This window comes from Gaeumannomyces tritici (assembly GCF_000145635.1).
Source record: "Gaeumannomyces tritici R3-111a-1 unplaced genomic scaffold supercont2.1, whole genome shotgun sequence".
NCBI lineage: Eukaryota > Fungi > Ascomycota > Sordariomycetes > Magnaporthales > Magnaporthaceae > Gaeumannomyces > Gaeumannomyces tritici.
The window spans coordinates 2,579,638-2,594,426 of NW_008804545.1; the positions used below are offsets into that span (position 1 = coordinate 2,579,638).

A 14,789-nucleotide genomic window follows, 5' to 3' on the forward strand; every position below is an offset into this window, starting at 1 on the left:
GGGTAACCCATCCGCCCCTTGCCCATCGACGGGCTGGAGCTAAGTTTGACGACCAGGATAAAAATGCCTTGATGACAGCCCAAACTCTCCCGACAATTCCCTTTGCCCCAAACCTGCCGGTTTGGCCATGGCGTCGACCCTCAAGACCGGCCCGTCGACGTCGGGGCTGCAGGTGCTGGCCATCCCCGGCGTCGTCCTGCTCGTCTCCTTCCTGGGCTACAGCTCGCAGTGGCTCTTCAACAGCGCCGCCGACCTGGGCCCCGGCCCGCTAACCAAGACCCAGACCGTCGTCTTCAACGCCCTCCTCCTCAACCTGTGGTGGAACTACTACAAGGCCTGCACCGTCAACCCAGGCACCTACATCCTCCCGAACCCTTTCTCCGACGAGCCTTCCTCCTCCTCCTCCGCCACCGACAGGCCCTCCCCTCCCCCCGCCGACCCGACCGATGACGCAAAGAAGCCGGGGCAAAAGCAGACGCAGAGCAGCCGGCGCGAGCAGCGCGAGAGGCAGCTCGAGCAGCTGCAGCGCTGGTGCAAAAAGTGCGCCGCCCCGAAGCCGCCGCGCGCCCATCACTGCCGGCACTGCCGCCGCTGCATCCCCAAGATGGACCACCACTGCCCCTGGACCGGCAACTGCGTCTCGATGCAGACCTTCCCTTACTTCCTCCGCTTCCTCGCCTCCACAAACGCCGCGCTCTGGTACCTCGGCCGCCTCGCCTACCTCCGCCTCCGCGGCCTCTACGACGTCCGCAACCTGCCCGCCTACCTGGGGCCCCCGACCTGGGCCCTGGCCCACCTGACGTGCGTCTCCCTCGTCTGCGCCGGCGTCTTCCTCGCCCTGGGGATCCTGCTCGCCACCACGGCCAAGGCCTGGGTCCTCAACCGCACCATGATCGAGGACTGGGAGGTCGAGCGCCACGAGGCACTGCTGGCCCGTCACGGCGTCGGCGGCCGCCGGTCGACGTGGTGGGCCACCGACGACGACGATGACGACGAGACGGACGCGTCGGGCGGCGGCAGCGAGAGCGAATTAGACGAGGATGACATCCCCGTCGCCGGCATGCCCACACGCCGCGTCGAGTTCCCCTATGACATCGGCGTGTGGGGCAACATGTGCCAGGCCATGGGCACGCGCAACCCCCTGGCCTGGTTCTTCCCCTTCTCGGGCGGGCCCGTCGTGTCCGCCGCCGGCCGCGGCCCCGGCTGGGACTGGGAGGAGAACGGGTTCAACCGGCGCGAGGGCATGTGGCCGCCGCCGGACCCGGAGAAGCTGCGACGCGCGCGCCAGGGCGGCTGGCCCGCGCGCCGCAACGGCAGCGAGGGGGACGCGGTCACGGCCGCGTCCTGCTCCAGCCCCGAGGACATGAAGGCCGCCTTCAGGGCCAGGCAGGAGCGCGACCTGCTCCGGCGCCGCAAGGGGTGGAGCCAGCAGCCGTCGGGCATCATCGCCGAGCTGGAGGAGCACGAGGGCCTAGAGGTGCTCGACGGCGACTACCCCGGGGACCAGGGGGGCGAGGTGGGCGACGAGGACGGCGGCTACTACGAGCAGGGCATGGATGGCGAACCGGGCTGGACCAACGCCGATGGCGATCGGCTGCGGGACTTTGGCGTCGACGAGGACGCCGAGGAGGAGGACGATGTCCCCATTGCGGAGTTGCTCCGCAGAAGACGAGCTGCGACGCAGGATAAAGACACATGATAGTTTTTGTCACCTGATAGAAAATGTATACATTCCGCTTGGATAAATCAAGTTCATTCTCTCGACATACGTCAGCCGAGCATCTCTATGCCAAAGATCACACCAAAACAACATCATGAAAATTTCTACCGCCCACGAGCGGGAACCAACGCGGGGGCTGCTCTAAATAACCTATCTACAATGCATCTCGAACCCTGGAGCTAGTCAGACTGAGCGAGCCTATGGACGAAACGAACAAGAAACAAAACCGCAAAAAAAAAAAAAAAACAAGGGCTGCTACGCCGCATCTTCACCAATCGTCGTCATGGTCCTTCTTGGCCATTGCGTTCTTCCGGGCCAGAAGCGCGTCCGCAAGACTTCCAGCCAGGCTGGGCGTCGGCGTGTTGCTGCGGCTGCTGTCAGATCCGTTCAGGCTCATGCCAGAGTCGCGAGCCTGTAGGTTGACGGGCTTCTTGCCCGCAGCTGGCCGTTTCGCGGGCGGCAGTGGCTTCTCTCTCCCTGCCCCATTCTGCACAGGCGGCGCCGGCGGAGGCGCTCGGGCAGCCACGGGTGGGGGAGCTTGCTTCTGCTCCTCGACATATGCGGCGGGCACCCAAGCCTGTTGATCTCCCTTCTTGGCCAGCCACCAACCTAAAGACGGAAAAAAGAGTGAGTTAGCCAAACACCGCTCGCCGGATCGGTGCCCCTAAGGCAGGCAAAGAAAAAGTATTGTCACAAAACATACCATTGTTCTCCTTTTGCACAACTTCGATCAGTTCCCCTTTCTCGATGGACATCTCATTCTCCTTCTGTCCAGCAAAGTCGTACAGCACCTTGGCCATGATTTTGGCCTTGGCAGGGGGGGCTGCCGGGGGAGGGGGAGGTGGCGCGCGGACGGCAGACGCGGTCGGCTGGGCAGCGCGCACCGGTATGCTCGCCGTGGCTGCCGCGGGCATGACCACGGGGTTTGCCTGTGCGCGGGGCTGCGGGACGGGCCGAGATGACACTGCTGCAGCCGCAGGTGTAACCGCGGGTCGGGCCTGGGGCGTGCGGTTCGCCGTCGCCCTCGATGGACGCCCGTTCGGGCCGCCAGGCTTGATGAGCTTGCCCCGAGTAATGGGTCGCGCCGGCACAGGCTTTCCCTGTGGTGTCGGACGCGAGCCCGAGTTTGGAGGCTCGCCCTGTTGCGTGTGCACCCCTCCACTCTTGTAGTAGTCCACGGGTAACTGTGAGTCCTTGAGAACCTTGACCAACTGCATCTTCCCAGGCTTCTTGGCATATTCAATGGACTCGGCGATCTTAAGGTTGAATCCTCCGGGCATGACCTTCTGCATGTGGGTGAACAGCTCTGTCTTGAACACACAGTTGAGGAGCGGATCTGCTTCTTGTGGCGACCCGATTCCGAGCGAGAACCAGTCGTCACGACAAGTTGATGCTCCAACAAATCGGATGGCGCCAAGGGGAATCGCCTTTTCCGTCGATATTTGGACCTGGCCTCCAGTCAACATCTGCGCAATAACGTAGAACTTGCTGTTCGTGACGATGAGCATCCGAGGGCTAGGCTTGCTCGAGCGACCGAATTTGGCCTCCAGGATCTCACCCCTGCACGAGAACACGGCCTTCTCATTGCTGCCCAGCCCCATCGAGGTGCGAATGTGGGAGCCTGGGCCGGTCGAGGCGTTGATGCCCAGGTAGTCGCCGAGGAAGCGCCGGGAGCCGAGCAGACTGTATCTACGTCTTTCCTTGCGTCCTTGTAGCACCGAGTGTCCCTGATCCCGCAGCTGCAAATACTCGGCCCCGGTCCTCTTCTTCCGCCAGAACCTCTGGATGCGAGTGGCAGACTCGGCCCTGTAGGCCAGGTACGCCCTCCACATGCGCTGGATGCGCGTAGCCATGTTGTGCCAGTATCGGTCACGCATGTGCTCCAGAGCGAAAAGCGTTTCGGGCGACTTGATAAAAGCTTTGGTGACACCCATCTGCCACTCTTCCTGTGGGATGCTAGTATCCTTGAGAATTTGCTTCACAGCGGCCTCGTACGAGCCCTGCCATGTGTACTCGCCCGCGTACGAGGTCGCGGGTGACAAGAGGAAGAAGCGATCGACGAACTTCTCAAAGGACTGTCGGTAGGCGAAGCCTGCGCGGCGGATGCGAACGTTCTCCTGCAACCCAAGATACTTGATCTGGTGCAAAACGTTGGGCACGTTGTACTCGGTCGGGGATTTGTTCTCGTTGGGTTTGATTGTCCGGATGTATGATGGCTGACACTTCATGAGGGTCTCGACGAGCGCGTTGGCCGAGGTGCGGATCCTATCACCAGCGGTCGGCGGCAGCTTTCGGTTGTCCTGGTCGACCTCGTTGGGGAACAGAGTGTGCACAAAGTGGTTCTGGCTGTACTGGAACAGGCCCAGCAGGCCTTTCAGCAGCTGGTCCTTGTTCTTATCCGTTATTCCGTCGACGGTGTACGCGACGTCGCCGGCGTAGTGCTTGATGATGAAGCTGCCCTGGCGCGGCGTGAGATGTGGGTGTGACATGCCATTGACGCTCTGCATGAATGTGCGATCGCAGGCGGCAGGGTCGGCATGCGCCGTCTTTGTGGCATCCTTCATGGCCGACAGGATTCCAGGCGGCCGGATGTTTTCGATCAGTTCGCACACGACCTTGTTGTCGAAGTACTTGATAGGGGTCCATTTGATCTGTTCCTTCGCATACTCCTCCTGCTCCGTCTTGAGGGTGAGTTGGATGAAGATCTGCTGCAGCTTCTCGTTGACATAGTTGATGCACAGCTGCTCGAAACTATTCTTCTCGAAGATTTCGAACCCGTAGATGTCCAGGATACCAATCGTGTTGGTCGTCTGCTGTCGAGCCTTGAGCGACTGGTTTACTCTCTCCACGATCCAATCGAACAGGTTGTTGTACAGAGCCTTGGCCAGCGCATCGCGGGTCGCCGTGGCCTGCGAAACGTTTGCGGGAGACTTTATGACCTCTCCATCTCTGGGTGTAAGTATCCTGATGGTGATGGCGTTTATCAACTGCTGGGAGTCAACCTCCATCAGGTAGGCCAAGAAGTCGACCACGGACTGATCCGAGACAGTCGCGTACCCGTCGTCGCCCTCGCGGAAGACCAGGTTGCCCGTCCACAGGATGGCGGCCAAGATACGGAAGACATTGTCCTGTTCCTCCTGGGAGAGACCAATGACTTTCATGGCGTTCAGTGTGTCCTGGAACTCAGCCAAGTCGTCTATGCCATCAACATCGAGACACTTTGACCTGCTAGTGTACAGATACGTCTCAGGCTTTTGGATACCGAAAATCTGGCGGTAGTTGTCCGAGGCGCCTTTGGTGAACTGGTAGAAGATGTGGAAATTGCGCTCGTTCGTGATCTGGCCAACCACCCTCGTCTTCTCTAGCAGGTAGTTGGTGATGTCGGCACCAACAGGCTCGCCCAGGTCGTTGAAGTGTATTTGCAGATACTTGCCAAAGCGCGACGAGTTGTTGTTCCGCAGCGTCTTGGCGTTGCCGAAAGACTCCAGTAGGGGATTGGTAGCCAGCACCATGTCTTTGATCTGCTGGATGTCGCCACCCTCGCCCCCCGACACATTGGCAATGTACTGCATGATGCGCTTCGCAGCTTCGGTCTTTCCCGCACCAGACTCGCCCGAGATGATGACGCACTGGTTGTCCTTGTAGGCCTTCATGTTGTAGTAGGCCGACTCAGCGATCGCGAAGACGTGCGGTGGCATCTCGAGGCGGTTCTTGCCCTTGTAGCTGTCGAGCACCTGGTCCGTGTAGATGCCGAGATCCCTGAACGGGTTGACCGACACCAGCACATGGCCGATATATGTGTAGATTTCCCTGCCCTCGAATCTCTTCTTCAAGTTCTCGTTGATAGCCTCGTTCGACACCTTGCTCAGCAGGGTGAGATCCGAGACGCCAATCTCCTTCTTCTTGCCCGTGTCGAACGTAGCCTTCTGGGGCCTGCCGCCAGCGCCTGAGCCGCCGCTAGCAGCGGCGCGCTCCTGCCTGGCGGCTTTGTCCTTCCCTCGCCGCGTGATCGCCTTGGAGCGCGAGCGGGCATGTCAGCAAGGCGACAGCGCCCGGAGCAATTGCGACTCGCAGGGCTGCACTCACCATGGCGGGTTTCCCCTCGTATTGTGGTCGCGGCTACAGCAGCAATGGCGGGCAGGGGTAGCTGAGCTTCCTTCGGGCCGGAATGGCTAGCCTGGGCGTGTTTGGCCTGCTCGCAGAGAGTCGCTGGAGTCGCTTTAATGATGAGGATGAGTGGCCAGTCAATGGTGGTTCCGACAGTTTGTTTGGAGTGTTTGCGCGGGGGTGGGTGGCCAGGCTGTGGCAGTGGTTCGTGGTGAGTCGGCTGGTCGGTCGGTGAGAGATGGCTTCGCCTCGTCACTTACGAAACGTCCAACTTTCGCCGGTGCCTGACTGGCGCCGGGATGGATGAAGCAAGGGCCTTGCGCGTGCCCTTGCCAGTGACGAATTGCCCCACCTAGCGGCCTCTCTGCCCGCCAATGCTTACTGCGCCTCCCGGCCACACGTGGCTACGCCACACCCCGACGTGGCATCCAACCGAAAGCTTTGTCGCCCGCGTCGCACAGCCACAGTCATTGGCGCCGTGATTCCAATGCCGCGTCAGGATGTGGCGGGGCCGATGACGGCCGCTCGCACATGCCGGTATCCGTCCTTGACCTTGTGTCCGCCGTGCGCCGGTTGCGACCCACTCCGCACTCTCGACGCTTCGGTCCGGCCCCACAGACAGCTGTCGGTATTTTCATTCCATCTTTTGTTTCCAACATGCTTGATGGTAAGCGTCTACGTATCCATTAGTTACATGTCTTCATTTTGCCACTTGCCCTTGCCTTGCCTAGTCGAAAGCGAATAGCAAAAAAGGTAAAATACCTAGGTAGGGAAGGGAATGGGAAAAAATACAAGAGAAAAGCGTCATCTACTAATTTCTTCCAATACACATTCTGCCCTACATGGAGTTATATTCTCCTTCATTACAACCCATAACATGTCCTTTTTCATTATTATTGGAGATGTCCGGGCGTACGGAAGTACTGATGTCTACCGATCAAAAGTCTCGTGTAAGCCAAGTTTATTGTGCCTTCAACCATCCACTACTACACATTCTGTTCAACAGTGGCACAGTGGGTATCTAAAGCTTGCATCATTACCTGGTACTTCATGGCATGCAGTAACTATTCGAGGCGTGGTTAGAAGTAGATTTGTGTGCATGCTCAGTCTTCCACTCCTATCGTCGTATTTGGCTGCAGGTATCTCGAGCATGCAACATTACTTAGTCCTTGGCTTCATGGCATAGAGAACCTATCTGTGAATTCTATGTTTATGGGCAGTTCTGTGCATACCCGTTCAGAGCATGAAGTCAAGACAGGGCGGGCATGCTTGTTGGCAGATGGCAGTATGGGCTATCGACATGACAGGAGAGAGACCACAGAAACAGAAGATCTAGTCCAGGCAGGCAGCTAGACAGACAGACAGACATCGATCAAAAGTTCTGACGCCCATCATTCATATTGGCTCGGGCCACGCAAAACAATAGGCCTACCATTCCCTTCCTATGTCATGGTACTCAGATCACCATGGAGAGACAAGGGAGCCAGGTGGATGTGTCGATTCGTATCTTAAGCAGCGAACGCTTCGCCGGAAAGCACCAGTCGGGGGCTCTGCGATGCGCAGCTGGGCCTTCTTGACGATCCCCCCAGTTGAGACTTCTCCAGCCGCCCGTTGCCAAGACGTTCGTCACCCCTGTTCCTGGAGCGGCGCCTCCTTCATGGAGGCGGCGCCCAGTCGTGTCTCGCAACTCGATCGCCGTGACAGGCTGGGCCAAGTTGCCCACGCATCTGGGGAATAGGGATCGGAGGGAGTCAGGAAGCCTCAAACCAGCTCTCGTCCACGCTCGCCCGGGGGCCGCGACAGGAGGGCCCTGCTTGATCACTTGGCGCCCAGCACAGAGCGATAGGGTTCTCTCAACCTGACGAGTCCATGGCCGATCACCTCTGCGATGGTGAGACACATCATCGGTTAACCTTAGTAAACACCCTCGCTCGGCTGCAGGGCTTAGCACATGGCGCCGCCAGCGCTTCCGCCAGCGTAGCAGCATGGGGGCGGGACCGCGGGGCGGAAGCCGGATGGTATTCTGAGCTCAGGGGCGGTTTTCCCTCACTTTCCCATGATTCGAAGGAAGAGATGCACATGGCTGAGACGAGACTTGCCGGCGTCGGCTGGCGCTAGCGATCATACATGTGGGCGGCTCTAGGTAGGACGGATGGTACCTTGGGTTACAACCTAGATGGCTACTGGCGCCCTCGGAGAACATGAAAAAAAAAGAACAAAAAATCCCCGGACGTGCAGCACGCGAAACCACACCAGTCGTGGCCGCAAGACTAGCGCCCTCTCGAGTGGGAATCTTGCGCCCAAGGCTGCACCAAGGTGTTTCGCCCCGACTGTTTCACAGGGACATCCCTAGTCGGGCCCTTTTGGCGTTTCCCCTCATCAGGAGAAGTCAGCCCCACACAGTGTGCTGCACAAGACAGCCACGCGGTTTGAGCCAGGCGGGCCAGGAGATGGGATTCTTGAAACCAGAATGCAATTTTAGGGGGCAAAAGGATGGGAATCTGCGATTTACCGCCGTTGGGCGGGTCAGATCGGCGGCAACCTCGACCCCGTGCCCGCCGTTGGAAAGATTTCCAGCTCCTCCTAACCAACCCAGATCTGACTCCGCGCGAGATGATGGAACTTGGAGCGGCTCGACGACGAGATCCCTAATTCGCTACCCCTGATGAACTTGCATCCGGACGACGGGATAAAATACATCTTTCCCACACCGACATGACGGGTGGTGCAAGGCATAGAGAGGTCCTAGCAGCAGCCAAGCGTACCCAGGTTGTGGACATTGGATGGTCGAGATAGTTTGGTTTTTCCCCTATTCCATTTTGCGAGTTCGTCCAACACTGCCGATGCCACCCCTACCGACCCCGACTCCCCACCTCATAGGACTAGGTAAATCCTATATGTCTGTGTCGGCGGCGTTTTGATTCAAGGCGGATGTTTCCTCGTTGCGCCTTTGGTGGTTCGTTACTTACTGCAACTAACCAACCTAGGTGGACACCCAAGTACTCAGCAGGCCCAACAGAGCTATCATGGAGACGGTCGCACCGCCTTTAGGCTGGGGGTGGGCGTGTGTCTTGCTGCCTGGTGGGAAGACAAAGCAAAGGCAGACAGTCGGCTGCATGTTATCGGACTTCCAGGGTCTCCAGCCCCTGTTGCATGGTCTCTGTTGTTTCTTCTTTCGGAGAGCACGGACGCACGTCTTGGGCCATCGGAGGAGCCGCGTGGGGATACGCAGATTGGACGCTCTTTGGAGAAATTAGAGTTGCGGAGCCCCGTGCAAAAAGGAGCAAAAAGCTTCCACAGAGAGCTAGGGGGACGCTGCGGCTCCCACGCGATAGTGATGGGTTACCGCCAACGCTAAACGTGCACCAATCGAGGGCGATTCCCTCCGATCGACAGCTGGCAGACTAATTCTGTGCACGCAAATCTGGTTGCGTGGGCTCTGCAGCGCTGAGGGGACGCAGAGATCGGCGAAACAGCCTGGCCACTTGCTCGCAGAGCACATCGTATGTATTCTAGCCCACCACACAACCGTTTTACGAGCATGGATGGGATGACGGCAGGGCAGGCAAGCCAGCATGCTCTGTAGTCCGACCACACTTTACCTCACCGGCCCGGCTATGGCGAATTTCCGGGAGGCGACCATCGTTTGAGCCAAGGGGGCCTTGTTCAAAACCAGCTTCATAGGCGAGCCTCGGGCGGTGGAGAGAGCCACTTATTGCTTGATACCTATGTGTGCTACAGTTTGCCGTCGAGCCCCAGTCGGATAGAGAAATCTGAGACTCGCAGGAGTGGCGGTGGGCCAGGGTGGCCGGCCAAGGGCACACAACCCACGCTTCAGCCACGGTGAGAGGTAGCGAGCTGACGACCCATGAGATTGGGTCGTTCGTCGTCTGCAGCCGCCGTGCAGCCAAGCGCCCCGGACATTTGATTCCTTCTCGGAACGAGACCAACCCACGAGGAGGGGACCAGGGGCCAGCAGAACAAACGGCTACGAGAGAAGGTGTGCGAGGGTGGATTGCCGACCTGTTGCGACGCCAGCCCGCCCACCATCGTCTTCGATTCGATCCTGCGAACGTGCCAGGCCCATTTGGGCGATGCCGTTGTTGACAGCTGCACTGCTGCACACGCTAATAAGCGCCCGTCATCGCCGCCATCCTGGGCCGCAGCCTATTCTTGGCCGTGGTTGGTGTGCCGCATCCATCGCTGCGCGATGGATGCAGGCAGGCCCCGGCGCCTGTCCAATAGCAGTGATTGGTGGGGCAGGCGACGGCGTGCAGAAAAGCGGCGCAGGTCCCCCCAATTGATGGTGCAACTGGGGCTCAATGGTTCGATGGTCGCGTTGCCCAACCTAAATAGATGGTGCATGAGGTTTTTGGTGTGCCGATACCCCAGGTTTTGGACAAGGCTATTACAACTGCAAAAGGACGCGCGACGACGACACAGGACGGTAGAGCTGCACGCTTCTCTCTCGTCCGTTCAATCCCATGGCGCGCGGTCGATGACAGGAAACGATCCGGGATTCAATCGGATCTATTGCCTTTGCGGTTTGGTCGCCGGTTTAAGCATCTTTTAGCCCCCTGTCGCAGCTGAAACACCAGCGTAGCGGCCAGAGGCCCCTCATCAAAGCGCCTCCGACACGGCTCGTCTCAACTCCAACCACGGTGTCGGCCTCGATCGGACCAGCTCCTGACACAGGCCCACCGCCGGTGCGAAACTCCTTCCAGCGTCTGATCAACCTTTGCGCCAAGAGGGCATAATCCCTGACGCCTGCAGGCCGCCGTCGCTGGCCACATCGAAGAGAAGCCTCGTCGCTTGCCCACCCACACTCCCTGCCCAGGAACCGACCACCCCTATCCCGTCCGACTCGCGCGAGGGTCCGAAAGAAGAAGAACAGAAGGAAAAAATAGACCAGGCAAAATACCAGACAGCCAGCAGTCTCCCTCCCCCTGCTTCCATCCCAGCGGCCACAAACCTTGGCCAGCCTGCGCCCGTGGACACCTCACGCCCCCCCCCCCCCCCCCCCCCCGTCGTCAACCTTCACACCCGCGTGCTGCCACTGGGCTGCTCGTGCGAATCCGTTGTGAAAGAAATACCAGTTGGGATTTGGAGGTTTCATGGTCGGCTGACACCCGAACGGGTTGCACGGTGCACACCAGTCCCGATTCCTCATCACTCGCCCTCTCCACCATCGTCCATCTGTGCCCCCCCTGCCTTCGGCCCCGCCTCGTAGCCCTCGTTCGGCTGACAGGTCCACACCCTGTCTCTGCTTTTCCTTTATGATCTTTGTGCCCACCCTCCTCGCTGCGGCTCTCCAGGTCTCTTCCTCTCTTTCTGTTGATGTGGTTGTTTCCTGAGCCCCAGGTCCCCCAACCCTTCCTTTCCATTCCCTTCGCTGCTGGCTCAGATCGCTCTTTATATTACCGGAGTCGACTTCTCCAACTTTATTCTCGTTCTTCCTTTTCATCGCCGTCGCCGCCTGCCTGTTCGTTTTACGGTGTCGGAAACATTTACCTACATTGTAATAGGGGGAGGATAGGAGAAAAAGAGAAGGAACTTGCTCGGGTATTGAGAGGAGAACATCGGGCTTGGAACGAGTCTTGCGCGCGCGCCACCGACGACGACAGAATCCGCTCTTTTACCGAACCCCGACAAAGCCACTGCTGCTTCCCACTCCCGACTGGCCGACCGGCCTCCGGCTCCTCGGTCGACAGAGACGTCTGCACTGTCGCAGGTCGACACCTAATACAACCGGTCCGGATAGACAAGAGGAGGAACTACCGCCAAAATGGGCGAGTTCATACACACACTGGGGAAGCAATTCACCCCACAGAAGCTCGCCTTTAATGTCCTCTTCTGGAGCTTTCACTGGGCCATCTTCGCCTATGGATGGTAAGGGAGAACAACGGTCTCTGGTGCTCTAATTTGCGATTTGACCGACTCGCTAATCTGTCGTCCTCTTGATCCAGGTACAAGCAGAACGCAGATGCTAGGCTGGCGCCGCTCAACACCCTCACGTTCTCCGTGTGGATTTCTCGAGGCGCTGGTCTGGTGCTCTCAGTCGATGGCATGATTATTCTGCTTCCTGTGTGTAGGACGATCATGAGGTGGATCCGGCCCAAGGTCAGGTTTATTCCTTTCGACGAGAACATCTGGTTCCATCGTCAGGTCGCCTATGCCATGCTTCTCTTCACCGCCATCCACACCGCCGGTCACTACGTCAAGTAAGTTCCTTCCTGTCTGCGGCGAAGTGCTGAGCGCCAGAGTGAAGCACTAGCAAGGCGACTAACCATCCCAACACTCGCAGCTTCTTCAACGTGGAGAAGAACCAGATCCGTGCCCAGACTGCGCTCCAGATCCATTACACGCAACCTGGTGGCGCTACTGGGCACATGATGCTCCTGTGCATGCTGCTCATGTACACGACGGCCCACGCCCGCATCCGCCAGCAATCGTTCGAGACCTTCTGGTACACCCACCACCTCTTCATCCCGTTCTTCCTTGGCCTGTACACCCACACTACCGGCTGCTTCGTGCGCGACACTGTCGAGCCCATCTCCCCGTTTGATATGGACCAGTTCTGGAAGCACTGTATCGGATACCAGGGTTGGCAGTGGGAGCTCTGGACTGGTGGCTTTTACCTGATCGAGCGCCTGTACCGTGAGATCCGTGCCCGCCGTGAGACCAAGATTACTCGTGTTGTTCGCCACCCATATGGTAAGTTTTGCGGAGCCATGGCCCCATTTACATTCTCACTCGTGCCATGTTTACTAACTCTTGTTGCCCAGATGTCGTCGAGATCCAGTTCTCCAAGCCCTCGTTCCGTTACAAGGCCGGCCAGTGGCTCTTCCTCCAGGTGCCTGCCGTGTCCAAGTACCAGTGGCATCCTTTTACCATCACTTCCTGCCCGTATGACCCCTACGTCTCGGTCCACGTCAGGCAGGTCGGCGACTTCACCAAGGCTCTCGGTGACGCGGTCGGTGCCGGTGCTGCGCAGGCCAAGCTGTACGAGGGTGTGGACCCCATGGGCATGTACGAAGTCGCCCTGCAGAACGGTCAGCAGATGCCTTACCTCCGTATCGACGGTCCCTATGGTGCCCCCGCCGAAGACGTGTTCGAGAACGAAATCGCCGTCCTGGTCGGTACTGGTATTGGTGTGACGCCTTGGGCCTCTATCCTGAAGAACATCTGGCATCTGCGCAACGGCCCCAACCCCCCGACCCGTCTCCGCCGTGTCGAGTTCTTCTGGATTTGCAAGGACACCAGCTCCTTCGAGTGGTTCCAAACCCTGCTCTCGTCTCTTGAGCAGCAGTCGTCCGAGGCTGCCCGTTTACCGGGCGGTAACGGTATCGAGTTCCTGAAGATCCACACCTACCTGACCCAGAAGCTCGACATGGACACGACGCAGAACATTGTGCTCAACTCGGTTGGTGCATCGCTGGATCCCCTGACTGAGCTCAAGGCCCGCACCAACTTTGGTCGTCCCAACTTCCCCAGGCTATTCGCTTCGCTTCGTGACGGTATCCTCGACAGGACTTACCTCACTGGCCTGGAGGGTAGCATGAAGACCACGGTCGGAGTTTACTTCTGCGGTCCTACGGCAGCCGGTATGTATTCACGCCATCTCTCCTCACCTACACATCATCGGCCTCTGCTCAAGTTTGGTGTACTGACTTCCTTCTCCTCCAGCTCGCGACATCAAGAAGGCATGCGATTCCGCCACAGTACGGGAGGTGGACTTCCGCTTCTGGAAGGAGCACTTCTAAACTGGGCGTCTTGCGTCCCGCTCTCTTATTATTCTTGGGCAATTTTAACGCCAACAAATCCACCCTTTGCAATTTTGGAAACTCAATATCCTCAATATACCTGTGGTAATGCCACCAAGGCCCACCCACCCATATTCCAAAATTTGTGACCGGGAGAAGCGCGAGGGTGACGGAATGGCTCCCAGCCAAAGTGGGCGCAGCGATGGGGGCAGTTGGAAAGAACCCTTTTTGCTTGATGCATTTAAGCAGATTTTTTTTGTTGACACAACACAGCCTGTATGTTTTGGTCTGACTTCATTTGCTTGCAGTTTATGTCTTATTGCACGAAAATACCTTGGATTTGCTTCTTCTCCAGCCCTCCCGCTGTACTAAAACTCACCCCCTGGCCTTTGATGAGCGCGAACGGGCAATCCACGCCGGAAAGCGACCGTTTATTCACACTTGACCTCAGCAGGCAGCATCTCCCTCCACCGCCTTCTACCTATATTCTTCACATGTTTTATCTTTTCCTCCATGACCCTTGGGATCCTGATAGCCCATGACTCTTCGTCATATATACCTACTTACTTCAGTATTTTGCGCATCTTCTCCCTTTTTCACCATCACAGTCATAAACTCTTCTACTACGTCAATACGAACTGATGCATATCCTGATGCATATCTCTTATAACAATGTATTTGTAAAGCCAGTGTCCCCCATTTCCTTCACATGACTGAATTCTTCTGATGGCTCAGTTGTTCGATTTTGATCTCATTGGTCGTCTGATGTGAAAACCGATGAATTGCAGAGCCTCTTAGTTCTAGCTGAGGTAATCCAACGTGGGTGTTGGCTTCGGGTCGCAACTCATCTCATCCCTTTCTTTTGTCGTTTGTCGTTCCCCCCAAACCATCTAATTCCCTTTGCTCGACATTTGAGGCAAGGCGGCAAAATAAACCAAGCAGCCTAGCCCTCCTAGGCAAAATCCGAGGGGCAAGTGCGCCGGATATGATGTTGCCGCCCGGCCGTTCCTGGGGCAACATGGCTCCCAAACGCCAGCCGTTCCAAAGTGGCAGGGCCCGCTCTTTATCACCCACCAGCGGCAGTCTGGTACCACACGGCGAAGACCTGCCCCAAATGGGCGGTTCTTGCCTGTTGCTGTTTCCCCTGGCACTTGGATCCCGGGCCCCGAAACCCGCTGCATGCACTGCATGCAAGGCAC

The 14,789-nt window shown here is 58.0% G+C and overlaps 3 protein-coding genes across 3 annotated transcripts; 2 read left to right on the forward strand and 1 right to left on the reverse strand.

The window, feature by feature from the left end:
• Positions 1–38: 38 nt before the first annotated feature.
• GGTG_00825 (palmitoyltransferase PFA4) lies at positions 39–1,811 on the forward strand. Its single transcript, XM_009218576.1, has one exon. The coding sequence runs from the start codon at positions 128–130 to the stop codon at positions 1,697–1,699; it is 1,572 nt and encodes a 523-aa protein (XP_009216840.1). The 5' UTR covers positions 39–127; the 3' UTR covers positions 1,700–1,811.
• GGTG_00826 (myosin-1) lies at positions 1,708–6,151 on the reverse strand. Its single transcript, XM_009218577.1, has 3 exons — positions 5,807–6,151; positions 2,424–5,733; positions 1,708–2,329 (listed from the first exon to the last, which is right to left on the reverse strand). The coding sequence occupies exons 1-3, from the start codon at positions 5,807–5,809 to the stop codon at positions 1,989–1,991; spliced, it is 3,654 nt and encodes a 1,217-aa protein (XP_009216841.1). The 5' UTR covers positions 5,810–6,151; the 3' UTR covers positions 1,708–1,988.
• Positions 6,152–10,886: 4,735 nt separating this feature from the next.
• GGTG_00827 (hypothetical protein) lies at positions 10,887–14,670 on the forward strand. Its single transcript, XM_009218578.1, has 5 exons — positions 10,887–11,716; positions 11,794–12,048; positions 12,132–12,541; positions 12,613–13,431; positions 13,514–14,670. The coding sequence occupies exons 1-5, from the start codon at positions 11,613–11,615 to the stop codon at positions 13,588–13,590; spliced, it is 1,665 nt and encodes a 554-aa protein (XP_009216842.1). The 5' UTR covers positions 10,887–11,612; the 3' UTR covers positions 13,591–14,670.
• The last annotated feature ends 119 nt before the right edge of the window (positions 14,671–14,789 follow it).